The sequence below is a fragment of the Vanacampus margaritifer genome, chromosome 10 (assembly GCF_051991255.1).
Source record: "Vanacampus margaritifer isolate UIUO_Vmar chromosome 10, RoL_Vmar_1.0, whole genome shotgun sequence".
NCBI classification, from domain to species: Eukaryota; Metazoa; Chordata; class Actinopteri; order Syngnathiformes; family Syngnathidae; genus Vanacampus; species Vanacampus margaritifer.
In genome coordinates, this window is record NC_135441.1 from 19,022,394 (window position 1) to 19,043,789 (window position 21,396).

The window sequence follows — 21,396 nt, forward strand, 5'->3', positions numbered from 1 at the left end:
ATTTATTAACTATACGGGCTTCAGTAACATACTGTGAATAATTTCAACCCCTCCACAGTATAATGTAAAACTACAGGGAATAAGCCATTTTCACTTTAGTTTTACACACGTACACAACATTTGGCCAACAAATGAGTCAACACTTCGAGCACATGCGTCTCTGTACAGAGAGTAAATCGATCTTTAAGTTGGAAAAAATGACTCCGAGCAATTTACTGTGGTAATAGCAACTGGGTAGCGTATTTTTATGGAGTAAATTTATATTCTATACACAGTATTCAACAACAGTGTACAGGAGAGCTATATATATTTTGGTTTTGTTGGTAACTAACTCAAAACATGTTTTCATTCAGCAATATCGTGAAAAAGTGTTTAACTCACCTTGCCTCACAGTTGTAAGGTTGAAGGTTCAAATCTCAGCTCCGGGCCTTCCTGTGTGGAGTTTGATCAACACAAACATGGACACAATTCTGAAATAGGAGGAATGTACAAATTCAATATCACTTTTAAAGTGGAAGTCAACCATAAATATTTCTTGACAATAATATGTTATATGTCACCTTATTAGTCTAAACATGACATTCTGATTAATATTACATTTGTGGAATATGAGTTATGAAGCAAAATCCAGCCATTTTTATCCACCTCAGGGGGCGGCCATTTTGCCACTTGCTGTCGACTGAAGATAACATCAATGTTGCTCAGCCTTAGGCAACGACCAATCACCGCTAATCTAAGATGAGCTGTGAGTGGTTGTTACCTGAGACCTGTAACAATTGTGATGTCATCTTCAGTTGACAGCAAGTGTTAAAATGGCCGCCCCCTGAGGTGGATAAAAACGGCTGGATTTTGCCACTTAACTCATATTCCACTAACACCATATCAACCAGAATATCATATTTAGACTAGTGGGGCTGCTTAGAACATATTATTGTAAAAAAAAAAAAAAAATGTGTTGACTTCCCCTTTAAAATCCGTGGGCAGTATTTTATTTTGAAATGGCTTGGACAGAACAAACAAAAAGCCCAAAAATGGTCACAATAACGCCTAGGGGTTAAACAGGTACGATCATTTATATAATTAGTCTTACATATTACTTTTATATTCAACTTTGACAGGTGGATTGCTCTACATTTAACATGCACGTGCCTTTAAGAGGCGTGGCTTAGTCGAGTGGCATGTGACATCATCGAGTCCGCGTGAGTGTCTGTGAGCTGTGGTCGACAGCAGCTCCTGCGTGAGTGCGCTCACCGTGTCTTGTCTTTTACTGGTCTCCTCGCAAGTGCACGAATGACCGTGGCTCTCCTTTCCCACATGTGAGGGCATCATACTAAGTCATCTTACTGTAAAAACTCAAATTATGATCAGTATAAACCACAGATTTCCATACTACAGCACGACAGGTGTTTATTATTACTTTTCCTTGTGCCATTGCTGAAGTTCATTTCCGAGCTTTTGTGAGCGGTGCCGAACAACAAAGAGCGCCATTTATTACCAGCACTGGCCCAAATTGTTTTGTGCCCTTTAACTGCTGCCGAGCCGCCGTCCGGCGTTTCCAATCAGCGAAGACGCCTCGTTGACCCTCAAGGGTGCCTGCAAAAGATCACAAGGGATGCAGTGGATTCAATCAATACGCTTTTTACATCTTTACCTCCTACTAAAAACGTCAGCGGTATGATGAATGTGGCCACCTGTGGATCGCACATTCGTACCGAAAATATCGTCAGTTCGCGAAGGCTGCTAGAAGATTCCATTAACACACTCCGGTTCCCAGGATAGAAGCTTTTTTTTTAATGGGATGACTGACTAATTGTCTGCAAGACAAGAGTTACAAAAAATACGAGCCAGGCCGTTGAAAAGCAGATAATTGCTCATGTGAAAGAATGCCAGAGGAAAGTTTTACAGCTTTGCACTTGTCACAAATAAAAGGCACATCCGTGTAACTTTTAGAGGTAGAATGGCTGGTTAGCGGCTGGTGCTCTTTAAATCATGGGTGGGGAACCTTTTCCCTTTCAGGGAGCCATTTCAGGCTGTAATGAATTGATGAAAAAATATCCATCCATCCACTTTCTATAGGGTTTGACTCCATGAGGGTTGTGGGAGTGCTGAAGCCAATCTCAAATGACTTTCGGTAGGTTATAGATAAAACTCTGAAATGTGGGAAAACGTTTAATGAAACTTTGGGAACATAATTTCCAAATGCTTGGTGCAAACACAGCATCGCTCAGGGCCGGAGTATGACTGAGAGCAAAAGACAATTTGAACATGTGAAATTTCTTTGGGGGTTTTCAGGGGTGCTTTAAATGGTGGCAGATGTGTGCTAACTACCATTTAACACAAGTTTGAATATGAATAGTTATTGATAATTTTCAACACAACAACATCCACAGTTATAAGACGATGTGCAGATTTGTGCCTTATTTATCTTATTTTCACTTATGCTTGCTAAAAGATTATTTTGTTGGGTTGTAGTTTGTTGCCTGTCACATTAATGGTGGAATATATATATTTTTTTTCTTGGTATAATTTGATTTTTTTATCACAAAACCTGGCACATGAACACGGGTAATGTTACATGTTACAGTGGCTTACAAAAATATTAAATATACTTTTTAGGAATATACAATCTGTCTCACTTAATGATGACATTGCAGTTTACATTCAACATTTTCATAACTTTTTGGTGTCCCTCTTTTGAATTAAAGTTTTCCACAAAATTCAAAATAACAGTGTATTGAGATGCAAATGTCATTGTTTTTCATTCAGTAAAAAACATGTAAATTGTGTACTATTATTTTAAATATAATATTTATTGAACAAACCAGAATAAAACTACCAGTCAATCCAATTTACATGGATCCCATAATAAAATAAAATAAAAATTAAGAAGCGGGGAAAAAATAAAATGAACAACCAAATAATAATAATAATAATAATAATAAACAAACAATAACATGCAGGTAGCTCCAAGACTCGGTGTAAGTTGTGTACTACGTGTATTTGAAAACTGCACCGTGACGTCATGCGCTGCAAGTGTGCGGCTCAGGAAGCCGCATCTCACCATTACGTCGACCCAGGTGACGTCGTTGATCGCCGCACGATTATTGGTCAGCGGGTGCACGTTCCCCACTCGCCTGTGACGTCACCTTTTGTCGCTTCACCGCCCGGGGCTTTATTAAAAGGAGATAAAAGATCATGTTTGGCCAGGTGGAGAGGACGTGTCTGATAGAAGTGCGCTATGTTCGGGCCTGTGTAGATTTGTTGTTTGTGCGGATGACTTGAAGGTGAATCGGACTCTTTCTTTAAAAATAAAAAATAAATAGGACCAATGTAGGGGGGGCAGCAATGGCGGAGCTCATTAAACCGGAAGCCATCGTGGAAGCGGTGAAGGCGCGCGTCAGCCAGATCTCCGCCCCTCAAAGAGCCCTACTAGTGGCCGGCACGCCCGACTCCGAGACCAAGGCCATCCTGGTGGACACCATCACCGATGTGATCCAGAAGATTACGTCAGACGTGGTAAAGCACCTGCAGCCGGTCTTTATCGAGCATCTGCGGGGTCACGCGTCCCAGGCGCAGGTCAACATGGCGCTCGACCGGTGCAGTCCGAGGCTCGGCGAATGCATCACGGAGACCTTCTCGGCCGCCCTGGACAGTCCGCCGCAAAAGGGCGAGGACGTCATGGAGCTCACCTCTCTCATGGAGTCCGAGGTCAAGCACCGGGTCAACTCGGCCTTGACTGTAGCCAAAAGCACCTCCGAGTGGCCCAAGGAGCCCATCCTCCTCATCCGAGGGACCATGTCCAGCGTGGCCAACTTGGCCAACATCTTTCGCAAGGCCATGGAATACTTTCGGCACGTGTTCGCGCGGGCTCCAACCCCACGCCAGGTGTGGTTGACGATCTCCACCATGAAGATGAGCGACATAGTCGAGGCCGTGAAGCGGATCCTTATCAAGTGGTCCAGCCCGAATGATCCGCCGAAGCCACCCGACCCGGCCACGTTGGAGGACGCGCAATTAGCTGCGCTCGATATCACCAAGACCATCACCAAGGACGGCGGCAGCGGGGACGCGTCCATCAACCGCTTCAACCTCAACTGGAAGCTGATCTTAAAGAAAGTGAAGAACTTCTTCAAGAACCTGGAGAGGCGATGCGGGATGGCCGGCAAGAAAATGCGGCGCTCCCGTTTCTTCCGCTTTGCTCGCATGCAGTTCGCGCGCATGCTCGGATCGCTCAACAGTTCCTTCAAGAACCGCGACGCGTGCCTCGTCTCGCTCACGCCGGACCGCCGTTCTCGAGCCGAGGACAGCAGTAGCCCGACCGCAGTGGGCAGCGACGGCCCCAAGTTGCCGCCCGCCTACCGGACCAGTACGCTGTGCGTCCGGCAGTCCCAGCACCCCGTCTTCGACTTCGACTCCATCCAAGAGAGCGTGGATAAATTATACAACGAGTTTAGCCAAATGGATATTCCGGACCGGGCCGGGAAAGTCAAGCGGTACATCGACGAGAAGATTGGGAGCTTCTCGGAGGGTCTCACGTCGCAATTGTACACGTACGTCATGTCCTGTCAGAGTGACGTGTACGAGGTGCCGTCAGGCCGCCCGAAGACACCCCTGATGGACACTGTCCTCTGGGGCCAGCGGGGTAAGTAAGCGATTGACAAATACCAACATCCGGGCATTTATGATATTTCCGCATTGAAAATGGAGTAAACAAACGGCATATTGTAATGCTTTTGCCTGTGACTATTCACAGTAAATTCAGTAGAGTACGTTTTACTTCAAACAGTCTATTAGGTCCCACTCTAAACAGTAAAATTTACACTGGGAAGAGAGTAAAATAAAAAATGAAGAAAAAGTCACTCAAGGGTTGAGGAACAAACCCACACCTTCAGGTTGGTAGATTCGCTGTGTGTTACTGTTAGTATATCGTTCGTGTCATCTGGAATCTTTGTTATGCTTTTGGATAGAAGCAAACAGTAAGAGGACATTGCTAAAGGTTGTGAGTTTGTTCCTCAATCCTTGTGGATTTGTTTTCTTTAAAAAAATAAAAAATAAAAATAAATTCAGTCAAAATCTCTCTTTGCAAAATTTACTTCTTAAATCTTTAATCTCACTCTGAATATTTTTACTCTCTTCCAAGTGTAAATTTTACTGTTTAGAGTGGGACCAAATAGACTCTGTTTAGAGTAAAATTAAAGTAAAAGTAGAATTTACTGCGTACAAACCAGGTAGATTGTTCTGGTAGTCAAACCACATCTCATCACATTTTGAAATCAAAATAATCCTGAAAAATCAAATGACAACGATCCAAAAGTACAATGCTCTTCAATGAGCGGAGAGCTTCCTTTCACCAAATTGACCGCCATTTTGACTTGTGACGTAAGTTCATAATTGCCAATTGGTTTGCAAGTCTAAGATGGGAATTACAACCTATGGGAAAAAAAATGCAAATACAGTTGAGCAAATAGCAAAAATCCGCGAGAAATTCACCCAGCCACTGTGTTTGTGCTCAGGCTGCTATCTGGTAACATTTTGGGATCAATGAAGTACTGTCATGTTGAAGGCCGTTTCAGTTGTTGGACCAGCAGTTTTCAAACTTTACACCAAGTACCACTTACTTTTTTACCTTGTTGCCCGAAAATGACATCATTCGGTCTCAGATAGCGGCTCACCTGTTTTCTGGCTTTGGTCATGTGACGTTGGCAAGCTCAGCACTGTGATGGATTAAATACAAGTGAATTTTTCTGCTGAATTCATATTTCACAAACACAATATTAGTCAGAATATTGTGTTTAGGGGACGCATAGAACATATTGTAAAGAAGTTTCCAAGCCTGAATAGAACTAAAGTTGATCAAGTAGAATTATTATTATTTTTTTTTTACATTAACTGCTTTGGCAATTGGAAATCAGTTTAAGGGAAATTGGATCATTTCACAGCACACAAATGCATCAGAGTACACGGCCTTAAAGGGATACTTGACTCATTGAGCCATTTTCAGCAGTAAAAAGTTAATATTTTGTCCAGAATACTTTAATAACCCGACCCACCCCACCCCCAATTTTTTTTATTTTCTTCTGTTGACTGATGACATCACCTGTGCTGAGGCAGTAGGTAATGACTAATCATGGCTCAGTTTGCTGACCAACCCCAGAAAACAGGTGAGCCATGATTGGTCGTTACCTACTTGCTCAGCACAGGTGATGTCATCAATCGAAAGCAAGTAGAAAACAAATGTTTTTAAAAGGTATTAATTGTATACAAAAAATAATGTAGTTATCAGATTCATTCTGGACAAAATACTAACTTTTTACTGCTGACAACTTCCGTCTTTCCGTCTTCTTCCGCTTATCCGGGGTCGGGTCGCGGGGGCAGCAGCTTTAGCAGGGAAGCCCAGACTTCCCTCTCCCCAGCCACTTCAGCCAGCTCATCCGACGGGACCCCAAGGCGTTCCCAGGACAGCCGAGAGACATAGTCTCTCCAGCGTGTCCTGGGTCGTCCCCGGGGCCTCCTACCGGTAGGACATGCCCGGAACACCTCCCCAGGGAGGCGTCCGAACCAGATGCCCGAGCCACCTCAACTGGTTCCTCTCAACGTGGAGGACACGCTGAGAGGACCTGCTGAGAACTATCCCTTTAAATTACCCTCAATTACCATTTTATTCCTATGGAAAGTTTCAGATTTGAAAAATGTCCCAAATTCCCCATTTTGAAAACTCCTTGTATTTGCAACCCTAGGTAAGATCCAGTGGGACGGTCAGATCTTCTCCCCGGAGGTGCTGTACGCCATGACGGAGGACGCCGTGTGGAGGTTCCTGCAGCAGCTCTTCCTCTGGCTGGAGATGGAGCCGGCCAACGAGGAGAGCTACGCCGACGAGGTGTCCGGCGCTCTCAGGGACATCAATCAGCTGATGGAGAAGGCCATGACCCCGCAGGCCGACAACGAACCCACGGAGGAGCGAGTGGTCCCCAAACTGGACTTGGCGCAATCCTCGGAGGCCTCCGCGTCGACGCAGCGCACCACCACCCCGGAGGTCCGAACCCGCACACCGGAGGTACGCACCACCACGTCGGACTTGCGCACCGGCACCACGCAGGACTTGTGCTCCGGCACCTCGCCGGACGGCACCACCACCGAGGAGGTGTCGTCCGAGCCGGAGTCGGTCACCAACCCGGAGTTGCAGGAGAAGCTGACGCGGCTGCTGGTGTACACGCTGATCGCGCAGCTGGACCAGAGGCTGCAGCGCAAGCGCAAGACGGGCGTGCGTATCGACGCCCTCGTCCTCGTCATCGAGCGGCTCTTGTACCGCGCCCTGGAGGAGATCAGCCCCCGCCACATCGCCGACATCCGGAACTTGGCCAGCAGCATGGACCAGGTGGTCACGCCGGTGGTGAAAGACCTCATGGTGGAGTTCGGCACCCCGCACAAACTGGTGGAGGCCGTATTGGCGGACCAACCCTTGTTCGACGACGCCGTTTTCCGGCACCTCAAGATCCACATCAGCGCCCTCAAAGATCCACCCAAGCGGGGTAACATCTTCTCAATTCTGGCCAAAGTTTTGACCATGCTCCGCTTCACCAATTGATGTCGCTTTCCAGATGCGGAAGTCCATACAGTTTATGCTGCACCTGTGTGACGGGTTCAAAAACGACACCTGTAGACACTCACAGGCAATTCAAATTAGCTACACCTGCACAATCTTGTGACTTTAGACAATAGTTGGGTTTCTATACACTCATTTTTATTCAATTTTTATACATCCATTTTATTCCAAAATGCGCAAAAAAAAATACGCTTAGATGGGGTAGATTTTGAAGCATATCGAAAAAAAGGAAATGAGAATTTTGGCTATGGAAACGAGTTTTTCGAATAACCGCTGGCGAGACTGGATACACGTCGCACATTTTGACCGGATATTACGTCACACGTACGTTTGTAGTCCCAAGGTAATGTCGGACGATAAAGTAAGGTATGTTTGGGGGGGGGACGACGAAACTGAATTTTTGGGGGAATTAATTGAAGAAGCGAATATTAATGCAATTTTAGATGGAAAATAGCAAAGAATCGCTACGGTTTATCAAGAATTACAAAAGAAAACTCATACGATGTCATCGCACGGCGCAGTTGCTTCCTGGTCTTCTTCCCCTTCTTTTAAATTACTGGTGGATCCCATCTCTATGGCGTATAGCGCCACCTACAGCGGCGGAGTCCCCTCTCAATATTCGCAAAAGAAGAACAAATGGAAACAGGCATAAATCGCATGTCCGTTTTGTGCATTTTTTAGTAAATTTGCCTAAAAAATTTGAAACAATTGGATGGAAACCTGACTAATATTAGCTCAGTTTTGATTGACACTGCCAGAGGTCATAATTTATATTATAGTGAAGAGTTGGCGCAATGCATCATTGCTAAGCTTATGAAGCTTAAGCTCCATGAAGGTCAGAATACCCACAGTGTAATGCAGTAATAAATATTTTAAATATAAAAACATGCTATGCTGATTGTATTACTGATTAGAAAATAGATGTATCATCTTGTTGACATCACATTGCAGAGCAGTAAAGTTTCAATATGCTCAATTTATGTCCTTCATAAAGGGAATCTACTTTATATGCCCCTTATGGCTCATTGTAGCACTCCATTACAAGAGTCCCTTTTTTCCCGTGCTAAAAATGTTCCCAAACTAAAATGAATGCAAGAGCGAGTAAGAAGTTTTGATGCGGTCCAACCATGCGGTTATGAAAACCTAAAGCCGCAGGAAATTTTCTATATACTGAATATATCTGTATAAAAGATAGTTTGTTATATATCTTGATACATGGGGGTGCAATATGATTCCAGAACGGTTTATTTTAAAGTGGGGTATGATGCACAGTTGTCAGTTAATAATAATAGGAGTGAACTTGTCAGCAAGCTGCTGTAAATGTCATTTCCTTCAAAGTTATCCCCATTAAAAGATGATTCATCAACATCTCGACGCGTGAACATAACACATCAGGAACGTCCTGAAAATATTCGGGTTTACCGGCCCGGAAATGAGACACCCCGGATGGGGAAACCTGGTTTGGTGGCCCGGTTTGGAAAACTCGCCATGATTACGTAGTGTAGCAGGAATATACATCACTGTAAAAACTACAGCAATAAACTTTTGTGACAGTGTCAATTAAAACAGCATACAGGTCTTTTGTACCTAATTTTTTTCCAGCATTGCATAAGCACTCATGGATATGATCATTCATTTGATTCATTATAAATCAACATTTACCATTCAGACATTACCAGTCACAGTATCATTGTAATTCAATGCAAGTCATGTAAATAGGTGTATATAGATATTAACAGATATATTAATAAGCTGCACAAATACACCGCAGCCGCCAACAAAGTTAACAGGTTGTTTATAAATGGCAGCAAATGTTTCCAGGTGTGCGCTAACGTCCCTGCCGGCACTATTAAAGTGACGGTGCTATGAATGGTGGGTAAAAAGTGGGGCTAAGGGCCTACTGCGCTGCTAAACATTGACGGTAATTGAGTTACTTTTGACCCAGCAGCTGGTACATTCATTTTAGCTCCTCACTAGAGATGTACGGACCCATCTGGCTGTGGCAGGAATGAATGGCAAAACCATTTTAGAGTTCTCCTTGTTTATCTTATTTCTTGTGCACTCACCAACCATAAATCAAAATTTGTATCAATAATTTTGTCTGAGTAGCAAAGCTAGCCACATTAAAAAATATGTTTAATGGATTTGTCCCGATCTGATCATGTCATTTTAAGACAAATCAGTATCAGGTGAAAAATATATTTTTTATTTATTTTTTTGCTGAATTTTAAAGGTTACAAATACAAGGACGTTTATTGTCGTGCAACTTAAAAACACCTGTATGATATATTCCTCCATCGTTCAAAATGTTATTTTGATGTGTTGGGTAGAGTTAGCTCTGTTGCTACACTAATGTAGCATCCGGCGGTAACGCAACAGTCGCTTTTCTACTATGCCATCCTTGCGCTTCACTCGCCAGACATGAGTAATCAATCCACACTTAATCCAGCTGTTACATTTATGTAACAGTTTGATTTAGCATAAATTGATTAATCATGCCTGGAGAGTTGGGGCAAGGAGAATGATGTGCTCAAAAGGCACTGTGCAAAAGTACTTTTGTCAAACCTTACTAAACAAGAGGCCTCAAGCCTTTTTCACACTGCGCTTGCTTTGCTTGCTAGCTTGCCCATATTTGGTAATCCTTGCAAAGTGGCCTACCAGGAAAGCCCAGCCCCCCCCCCCCCCCCCCCCTCCAATTGGATATACCTTCTGACATCACCACAGCAATCAGCCACCTTGCGCGTTATGACGTAGGTTGAACGATGTCGCACTGTGCATCGTTAAGTGCAGTGTGAAAAGGTCTCTAGTTTTTGTCAAGAGTGACTTCTGCCCTGCATCTCGGATGCTACACTTACAGTGTACATTACTTGAAAACATGCTACCAGAATATTTTGAATACATTTCCACTAAATGTTTTATTGTATTTTTCTCTTTTATTCATTGTATTGTATTTTCAATTTAAAATAGTTCAGATTGTATTTTAATCTATTTTATTCATTGTATTGTATTTTCTCTTTAAAATATTTACAAATAAATGGAGAAAGAGAAAATTGCTATTAATTTCACGTGATTTTAAGAAAAAAAATAAAATTTATCAGGATATAAAATGTTAATCATATCGCAGAGCACTTGTCACAACATCAAGGTCAAATATTGCCAAATGGAACTTTTTCAAGCTGCGACCTCTTAAGCCCGACTGTACAGCTTAATTGAACCAATAAAAGGAGATCACGTGCTTGATTGACAAACTATTTGAATTCAAAAAAAAAAAAAAAAATGAAGCTAATGGCAGCGAGTCAGCGTCCAAAACACAAGCCGCTGAATGACGTGACTACACAATGACTGTCAAACCCGCCTCGATACCGATCGCTCCACAGACAGGACGCAGATGGAGTAAACAATTTAACATTCATGTAATGTTGTAGCGGGCCTGTTGTAACACGACAGCGATAATGCCTGCAGTTTGAAAGTATTTCAATTTGGAAACCATTGCAGCTTTGACTTGTACAGGTAATTTGTGTAAATTGAATTTTGTGTAGTACTAAGATTGATGTTGTTCATTTCCAAACTACACTAGTTGGCCTATATTCTGCATGACCCTGAAATGGGATTTAATTTGTGACTGAACGTGAAGCTACCTCTTAGAAGTGGAGTTAAGTACTCTTAACATTTACAAGGCTGCATTCTGTGAAATTGATTAATTCACCTTTTGACAAGATCTTTATTTTGTTACTGAAATATGTGGGATTTATATTTTATTTTGTGTATTTAAGGCAGGAACCTTTTTTTGTGCTGCACCATTGATATGTTTTTAAGATTGTATTTACTTTACTGCCTGTTTTGAACCACTAGACTTGCAGCCATATAAAAAGGTGTCAAGTTGGGATACTTTTATTCAAATAAAAGAAATTAAGACGATTCAGACCATTTGGATGTGATCTTTTTTTCCTTCTTAATTCTTTACTGAAGTATTGGATTGGGACTCTGTATCTGCAGGGACTCAAAATCAAGGAACTTTGACTTGGAGGAACAAAAACGTGATCGGGACCCAATATTTTCTGACAGTCTCAATCAAAACAGATTTAGTAATTTTGTAAATGCAGAATTGTAAATCAACAGAAATCCAAATGTTTTTATGTTCGTAAGTGAAATTAGTTTTAAATGGAGCAAGAAAATCAAGTGAATTAATGGCAAAGATCTTTTAAAGCTCATTTACAATTCATCGGAGAAACTGTTTACATGCTGCTGTTCTGGTTAGCGACAGACATGCCTTAGTGATGTGAAACCCCCGATACAAAGAGTTTACAGTGCCTATAAGGCTTAGTCAGAAGCGTCGTGCTTATTTTGCGTTGCTTCTTGATGAATTACGCACCTGGTGAGCAGCATAATCCAAAGCAATTTACATTGTGCCAAGATGTGACAAACATTTAAGACGGAAGGCGTTCGTCTCATCCGGTGTTTTTTTCCTCCGTGCTGCTAAAAATGCTTCTGTCATCTCACAGTGTTTCTATTCAACCCATCGCACCTGCCCGTTTCATGCTATGCAGGTAATGTTGTTATCCAATGGCAACACCTTTGCCGCCACCGCCGCTATAAATATCGCTGTCGCTTGGGTGAAAGATAGCAGAAAACACGATTTGCCCGAGATTACATTTTTGTTGATTGCACCGAATGTAAATGAAGCAATGTAGCGTTGAAGTAAATAAACAGCAGCAAACGCATAAAATCATTCTCTGGCTTTTAAACTTTAATCAAACTTTGTCTGCCCGTACGCCATCAATCTTGAGGCTTCATTTCCATACCTTTACATAATGCCTCCTACTCCTGATTAACTATGGGAAATAAATAGTGGGAGCATCTGTAGCGTGTATTTATAATACTGTATACCGTAAGGCTACAGACATCATTTTAAAATGCAAAAGTGTGTTTCACATGTGCAGCATCTGTGAAAAAGCCTCCAGTCACTGTAAACGTGGGGCACATAAAATGCTTAGGCGCAGGCTCCATACCAGGGGCCTCATTTATCAACTGTGCGTACTCATAGATGTATAAGAACATTCCCATGCAAAGAATGGGCTTTGTCAACAGATCACTTACTGATGTGAATCATGTGATAAATACATTTTTTCGTTGCTTTACTAAATGTCAGTCCTACAAGAATTTGGAAGCTTTTCTTCAAATAAGTTGATAAATGAGGCCCCAGGAGAACCACAATGTGTACTTTAGTTTATATCTTCAAATAGTGGCCTACGCGTATAACTCGAGACAAATAAGCAACGCACCCCAAATAGGAAGAAAGCAGATTGTAAGTGTACCTCATGTATAAAAAAAGGTAATCGGACGAATACAGTATGTGCAACATGTATAGCGTAACGTATGGTGCTCCACAGGGTTCAATTCTGGGGCCTCTACTGTTTTCATTGTGTCTGCTGCCCCTGGGTTCCATCAGTGATTGGAGTCAGCATCCTAACTGCGTGATTTGCAATACCAAGTTGAGCAATTATAATCCAGCACAGCTAGCTAATTAGTAAAATTCAAAAAAATCATTACGATTCATTGGGGATGCGGGATACAAGAACACAACACTTTCTGAATGTAACGTGAAGAGCCAGATTCCCTGTAAATTTGGTTCACCAGTAAAGCCTATACCTATGTCTTGAATTTGAAAAAAAAAAACTGATTTTTTTTTTTTTCAATAAGGAAGGGTTCGGTGAATGCGCATAAGAAATCGGTGGGGTTTGTTTGATATTATTAACATTTAAATTCTTTATTTTCATTTATTAACCATTGTTATACATTATTAACATCTTAATTCTTTATATTAACCATGTTGAAAGGTTTTATAGATATAGTGTAAAGCAAGTAGTGTTGAACTCAGTATAATTTGACCTTAAGATGGGACATATTATTTGGTCTAGAAGTTCCTTCTCTGTGGGAAAACACATTTGGTCCTTGAGAACAGAATCTGTTTCGAACACGCACCCCTGACTCTGTTTTCGCCATCGCTCATGGAAAAGTACCGCGGAAGAGACACATTCGGCGCTCTGAATTCCACCTGTTAAGTGATGAATTGGAGTCTGTTACAATGTCCAGAGATCTCTGTTAGATTAAAATAATTTTTGCAAAGGTGTTTTTTCTTACATTAAATCTGTCTTCAAGTTTTGGAACACGCAAAGAGGACAAATAATTTTATTCCTCTTTCAGGTTCATAACCTTCAACAAGGTTAAGAACCACTGACAGTACTTTACTTGAGTATTTACTTCTTACTATTTACCAGTTCAGGGTGTACCTCGCCTACTGCCCAAAGCCAGCTGGGATAGGCTCCAGCCCCCCCCCCCCCCCCCCCCCCCCCGCGACCCTTGTGAGGACAAGCAGTTAAGAAAATGGATGGATGGATGTAAAAGCAGATATATTTACCTTTTACTTCTTACTTTGTCTAGATCAGTACTTTTGTCAACCTCTGTGGATGACGACGACATGAAAAAGAAAATATAGAAAGGTAAACTCAACCGCAGCGGCGGAGACCTTGATTGATTGAGATCTTGGGATTTTGTAAAGCAAGACCATGAACCAGGGAGCAGAAATAATAATGCACTGCACCGTAATAGATTTGGAGAAGCAAAATATTTTCCAACCATAGCCTAATTCAATAGATTTTATTTTTATGTTAGCTCCAGAGTGATTCAAGGTGAAAGCATTGTATCTAACCACCAGCTTCTGGTGTTGAAAAAACTCATTCAAGTAAAGTAAATTTTTTTCCGTTATAATCATTACCATATTTAATATCTTTTGTTCACAACACATTTTGATAGTATCCATTGATTTTTCTGCCCCCTTCTCGGTATGAGCACTGTGCAAACTAATTCAAGCCTGAAATTGTGCCAAGTTATCCGAATAGGTATTGTAGAGTATATAATTGACAGTAACTCATTTTAAGTTTGTACATGAGTACATTTTGGAGTCTGTACTTCTACTTGAAGGAGTTAAATGAGTACTTCTACTTTTAAATTTCAGTCGGGTTTCAGAGAATTTCATGTTGTATAGTTAAAACAACCAAATAGTTTTGCTTTAGAGAAGTCCGTTTAGTTTAACGCAAAATGCTACAGTTTGGCTAACGAATAGCATCGATTTACAGCGTCGATATTTGAACACTAATGGTGGAGAGACACCTGTCAACAGATACTATAATAATTGTCATGTTTTGGTTCTGTCATGTTTTGGTTTTGGTTCTGTCATGTTCAGTTTCTGCTTTCCTTGTGTGTTTTCCTTGTCTTGTTGATTGTGACCCTGCCCTTCCTTGTGTTGTCCAATCAGTGCCCTCAGCCACTTGTGTCTGGTCCAGGTGTGTCTTGTTGCGTCATTAGTGTTGGTGTATTTAGTCTGCTGTCTCTCCTCTGTCTGTGTTGGTGCATTGTGGTATGTACGTTTGTCCTCATGTCATGCTGCCTGTTTTCGGTTCCCTCCCAAGTTCTAGTTCTAGTTCAAGTTCAAGTTCATGTTTTGTTGCTGTCTGTATTTTGTTCCCTCTTTTGTTCAAGTTCAAGTTCATGCTTTGTTTTATGTTTTTGAACTTTAGAAATTAAATCCCTTTTTTTGGACTACACCTCTGCCTCCTTGCTCTGCCTTCCCGCATCTGGGTCCTAAAGCCCCCCGTTTTGACAAATAATAGTCATACGCATATATCTTTATCCTTTGTGAAGAATGTTTAATATGAAATATGACAATATGCAGTTTACTAAGGAGTTTTGACAATTGCCATTGAATTAAACAGCAGATTTTTTTTTAAATAATAATAATAAAAATCTTCACATACATTGCAATTATTTGCCATTAATCATTTTCTCATAAAAAAAAAAACATTTCAATTTTTTTTGTTTCTCGGGGGAATAGATGGAATGGATATATGTCATTTCTATTAATTTCAATGGGGAAATACTGTGTACTGGGAAGTACTGTGGATCCCCATTATTAACATTCACATTTGCATTGACTGGGCCAGATAATAATTGAAATGATAAATATTTGAAAGAAAACAATGAAATGTAATGATTAGCTTAATATATAAGTATTGATAAGGCTGCATTTATTTTTGATTTGTTCCTATTAATACAACCACATGAGGGACACACAAAACAATTGCATTTTCTGCAAAGTGGCAATTCAAAGCAAAGCTGGGAAAACTCATTTCATACGGATGTGTAATCTCCTCACTGTCTGCATGATAGCATTAAGTATTTGTTGTTGTAACATAAGAATAAGCAGTTTGTCAACATAGTTAATTCTTATCAGTTGTTGTTTGGCAAACAAGGGCTACAAATGATAGCATCGGCACGTCAATACATATGCGGCAGACGCATAAAGGGGAGGGAAAGAAAAGTCACATTGCGATAGGAAACAAAACAAAAGTTATTTTCATCTTGGGCCTCCTGGGGCCTGCGTCGGTTCAAACCATCCTTGATATCTTCAAACGAATCTGGCTCAATATTACCGAGCAGCTGCAATCGCGGATAAGCCGTGTAGCAAAAAAGGTGCTTATCAAGTCAGTAAGTCAAACCTGGTTGAGATCATGTAATCCTCAGGAATAAAACCAACATCATTATGGGAAAGACGGAGCAAAACTGCAAATATTTGTAATTAAATTGCAACCTTAAAGCCTAACTTACACTCCACGATAACGACCAAAATTGGGTTATAAACAGACCAAAAAGTTTTAGTAAAATATTCCGTCGATGAATAGGGGTTCAAATGTCTTGTAGCGGGACTTGCCGTCAAGTACTCATGTTGCTAAATTCCGACTAAATTCTTGCGAGATCGTTTATCTGTTCCGGTGTTTGGCGCGCTTTGATTCTACAAAAATCCACCCTCGAACATTTCCTCCTCAAAGCTCTTGTTCAAATTTGCTGCGGGCGGCCGCATTCCAAGAGCTCTTCCATCAAAGTGGGCGACGGTATGAAGTAAATTAATTTCACATGAGGAGGCCCCATAACTCAGCCCGAACCTCCCTACCTCCGCGCGCGCGTGTGTGCGTGTGTGTGATCTCATTGTACAGCAACGCTTTCAAATGCTTTCATTCTTAACTCAATAATGATTATTAGTCGGGCTGAATAGCGCGTTAAAGGGCTACTCACCTTGACCTTTGACCCTGGCACCGCGCTTGCACAAATACTGTGAGTCGCCGCAGACAGCTGGTCAATGTAGGCGCTGATTGTATTTCTGCTGTTGGGTTTGAGCCGAGGAAGTGCACAGGTGAAGTATGATCTGGTTGGGGATAAACTTAGAGAAAGGGACATGGGGGATAATTGCTGATTCTTACCCGGCTCAATCGTCTGAAGAACGCGCTTTCAGCTCAGGCTAATGGAAGGTAGGAAATCTTTGGCCATTCTTCAACAATGTTCAATGTTTCCATATCCACTATAAAAAAAAAAGACAAACATTGCAACTAACTACACTGTACAGTAGGTAACACAGTTAGCCTAGCTTCTTCAGTTTGTGTTTTCCGGCAGCCTGTGACTCCGTGCTATGACAGACATGAATATGATAAAGGAGTGTTGAGGGTCTTTTGCCCAGATTTAGTTATAACTGTTTTAGTTTAGTCATAACTGTTTTAATTTCCTCAGTAGAGCTTGGTGAGTGTATTGGGGGGCTCGTCTGTTTCCACATCAATGGGCCAGTGTCTGGGGTTGAAGTCAATGTGTATTGGATGATATGCTATAAAAGTGTAAAAAAGTCTTATCTACTTCCGGCTGTGTATTGAACTCAGGGCTGGGAGCTGTTTTCTGAGGGTTTTTCAAGCTAGAGTGGTACCTCAGCTCACGAACTTTTCGCCTCACGAACATTAAATTCGCGAGCATTTTGTCTCGGCTGACGAACTCGTTTTCGGCGGACGAACCAAATCACGCGACACGAGAAATCACGAGAAGCTGACGCACGCTCACGGCGTCCCAGTTCGTCGCCCCCTTTGTTTGAGTGCGGACGTGGTTTGTGTTCGGTAGACATTTTGGATCATTTTGGAGTACTTTTGGAGTGTACTTTTGCTACCATGGGACCGAAAAAGACCCCACCACAGGCTAGTGTTAAGCCTAAGAAGACATTGAAGAAAATTACGGTCGAGCAGAAGAAGGAGATCATCGACAAACACGAACGAGGTGCGCGTTTGTGTGTCTTAGCGTCCCAGTACCAGTACGCTAAGTCTACCATTGCTACCATCCTTAAGAACAAGGAAGCTATTAAGGGTGCGTGTGTGGCTAAGGGTGTCAGAGGATTTGATTCGTCTTCAAGAGGACAAGCAGAAGGAAGCCATTCAGGAGTTGTCATGTGAGGACGAGGAGGAGGAGATGGCTGCAGCATCAAGTGAGAGCATCAAGACCATGTTAACTAAGTGGAGTGATGTGCAGGCTTTTGTCGAACAGTACCATTCAGAAAAGACTGTGGCTATGAGAATCATCAACATGATGAATGATAATGTGATGCCTCAGTTTCGTAAGACCTTACAACTCAGAAAGCAACAGGTGTCAATTAAGAGGTTTTTAGTCAGCAACAAGGATAAAGAGTCTCCTAAGAAGCAAAGAAGAGAAGCCACACCGGAGGACTCTCCTTCCAAACAGTAACTCCCTCCCTCCCTCCTCCTCCCACTCCATTCCATCAAGCCTTCAACTACTGTACCATCACAAAGGCAAGTTGCAAGTTTTGCAAATAAAAACACTTTATTATACAGTACAGTGTATTTCTTTAATTACAATACAATAGCACATTTATTATACATAAAATAAGGTATGTTTTGTGTAGTTTTAAGGCTTTTTTTAGTAGAAATTTGGGGACCTAGGAACGGATTATTCTCATTTCAATGGTTTCCTATGGGAAATACTTGTTTGGAAGACAAACTTTTCGGCTCACATACTCTCTGTGGGAACCAATTAAGTTCGTGAGCCAAGGTACCACTGTAGTATAAAAATGCTGTGAGTCCGCTGTAACGACACACTTGCGAGAGGACTGCAGCCATTTGTCTGTAAACTTGCTTGTGTCCAGAATATTGTGTAAAATAAATCCTTCGAAGGACCTGTTCACCGATCTCCAGTCTGTATTCAGAAAATCAACATTCTCTCTACCCGAACAAAAACGAACACGCGGAAGACAAAGATAGTCTTCTAACAGAAAATTGTGTATAGGAATTATATCACTACCAGGTGTCTATTTTGAGAAACTTGTCAAACTTCGACCAGACAGCTACATCTTTGCAATATATGCGAATATGCACATCAACCCTTTATTCAATCTATTGCTGGCTATGTCACTAAATGGCGTTTAACCAGTAATTAACAATTACACTCAGGTTCCCTCATTTATTCTTGCTCATTAGACGTCTAATCAGGTTGAATCCGGGCCGGGCAGAGTGAGATGTCAGAAAAGTGGCGCTGACAAATTGGAATGCTAATGAGAGCTCACACACTTACGACAACATCAAAAAGAAGAGTAGAACGAGTAGCCAATCAAGGTCGTTGTGTGTTTATGCCAGAACAGGTTGTGAAACATGAAGCGACGTAGTAAACGTTGCAATGAGTGAGACGTGGCGGCTATTCGGGCTAGCAGGATCGAGAGATAGGAACTTGCAACCCGGACTAGGACTCATGACAAACTTAAGTCGCTATTTTTTTAGACTTACAACTCAACAGACTTGTCCACTAAAGACTTGAGACTTGAACTCTTCTTTTAGGACTCAGAGTAAAAGGCTGCTGCAGTGCTGCCGTTTGTTTTTACTTTTTGCTTTTAGAGACTTTATCCAGCAGCACAACAGAAGACTTGAGGTTAAATTGCTGATACAAAGACCAAGTCAGAGACATGGACTTTTGGTCAGGGGATTGAGTCTTGACTTGGACTCCAAACCTAAAGACTTGGACTTGAGGGTCAAAGACATGAGACTTGGCTAGCATTTGGCCTTAGGCTGCAGGCATATCTGACTCCAATCGGGTTCCTCTTCAAATCCGATTTTTCGGACTGACTGTCCAGACTGTTTTTAGCAAGTTTCCAAATCCGATCTGGCCCTGTTCAGACTGAGCCACGTTATTGACCCATCTGACAGGTTGCTGTAGCGACGACGTCAAACGGAAGCGGCGCCCAGTGTGTGTAGTGTTTGATGTCATTGTGACACTACCGCTCCTTCCTTCCTTCCCGTTCCTTGCTTCCTTCCTTCCCTTTTTTTTTTTAAATAACCATATGTCTATGGCTACGTCCGGGCACTAATTTGTTATTTCAGGTTGGGCATGTGAAGAACTGGCGTGCTACTGACTGGGCGAAACCCTAAAAGTAACGTCAACTGTCACTGTATTTCCGGTCGAGCATGAGAGGAGTCGACGGGGCAGTGGAGCCGTCAAGGTGCTTGATTGCCGAACATGCGAGGAACCAGCCGGGCAGCGAACCACTTGGATATTGACAGCGCACATTTGTTTTTTTTGCACTTGTAGAGTGACGTCCCAGACAGTTAAATCATTTCTGAGTCTTTCGAGCTGATCAGACTGAGACACATCCTGTCCAAATCGGATATGAAACTACCCCCCGCATGTGGTTTCAATCATGTGCTTTGTGACTGTTCAGACTACAAAAGAGCCGTGCACTTTCAACCTGGATGGGTTCAAAATTGGATTTGGGTTGGCAGTCTGAACAAGGCCTTAGAGACTTGTGCCCATCTTTGGCAGGATCACAGCAAAATGACTGTGATTTTTCAAGAATGTAATCAAACATAATTCCAATCATCCACTTTAAAGCAACTCTATTATTCTGCTCAACAGAGATTATCCAATCTCTCGGTCAGGTGTACCCTTCTTCTTGCCCAAAGTCATCTGGGTTAGGCTCTAGCTCACCCATGACCCTAGTAAGTATAAGTGGTATAAAAAATGATTGGATGGCCCAATGGATGGGTTTTGTAAACTGAACAAATTTTTGGGTTCAACCTCCACAGTCTTTAAAAACCCCTGCCAATCAGGATCAAGTGATTTGGTCTTCAAAAATCAGTGTTCCAGTTATGATGGTTTTACATTCATTAGTTGGACACAATGGTGCCTCCAAAGATAGTTGGGACCAAAACAGAACCCTTTCTTCTCTCACTAGACTGATCATCAAGGATTCCGTGTTGCTCCAGTCCTCATTTGAGCAAGCATGACTCAAGACTCGCAGGACGACTTTGTGAAATGTCACTGAATGGCGACGAGAGCTTCAAATTGCAGGCAGCCATGTGCAGGGGCTTTCTATTTCCTCCATGCTGGAATGTTGCGGCTAACGCATCAGTGACTGTCATCGGCTGTGAAAAGGGCGAAGGAGCACGGCGCCGCGACCAACGGGTCGTTTACCGTTCACCCCTGTGTAAACAGCGGTACAGACGGGCAGCCCAATCGACACAGCTGGACCGTTCTTCGGGGCCGTGGAAGAAGACCTCCTGCTGGGGACAATTACAGAGCCGGGGAGAGAGCGGAGGATTTGCAGGATCCTGAAGGTGATGCTTTCTTGCAGGGAGCTGAACAAGCTGCCAATGTCATGACTGATGTCACTGTGAAAGGTGCACTTTCTCATGCTATTATCATAAAGTCTGTGCTGTCCTTATGAAATTGTATCACTGTATGCCCAAGAGTTATTATTTTATTGTAGCATTTTTTTTGACTGCACTGTTTTCAATAGTATTGATTGGATTTGTATACCAATCAGGATTTCAGCCTCTTTGTAATTAGTTTATGGACGACAGAATCAGTAGTTGTGGATCTCACTCTGCTTCGTCTGTCCTTCCTTCCTTTCCTCAGTCTCTTCC

At 42.2% G+C, this 21,396-nt stretch overlaps 2 protein-coding genes across 5 annotated transcripts in view; one reads left to right on the forward strand and one right to left on the reverse strand.

The window, feature by feature from the left end:
* Positions 1–21,396, reverse strand: part of enox2 (ecto-NOX disulfide-thiol exchanger 2) — a 313,782-nt gene that overhangs the window by 192,166 nt on the left and 100,220 nt on the right. For all 4 annotated transcript variants that reach the window (XM_077577812.1, XM_077577810.1, XM_077577809.1 and 1 more), the window contains 4 exons: positions 16,918–17,015; positions 16,733–16,820; positions 1,252–1,593; positions 382–470 (listed from right to left, as the gene is read on the reverse strand). The gene's annotated coding sequence lies outside the window, so the exon portion shown is untranslated. The remainder of the gene's footprint in view (positions 1–381; positions 471–1,251; positions 1,594–16,732; positions 16,821–16,917; positions 17,016–21,396) is intronic.
* Positions 3,346–7,585, forward strand: LOC144058774 (uncharacterized). The gene is made up of 2 exons (XM_077577292.1): positions 3,346–4,642; positions 6,738–7,585. Exons 1-2 carry the CDS (start codon positions 3,346–3,348, stop codon positions 7,583–7,585), a joined length of 2,145 nt encoding a protein of 714 aa, XP_077433418.1.

Coding starts and splice junctions, on each gene's coding strand:
- LOC144058774 (XM_077577292.1), top strand. CDS start 3,346: ATGGCGGAGCTCATTAAACCGGAAGCCATCGTGGAAGCGGTGAAGGCG. Junction 4,643..6,737: donor TGTCCTCTGGGGCCAGCGGG/GTAAGTAAGCGA, acceptor TTGCAACCCTAG/GTAAGATCCAGTGGGACGGT.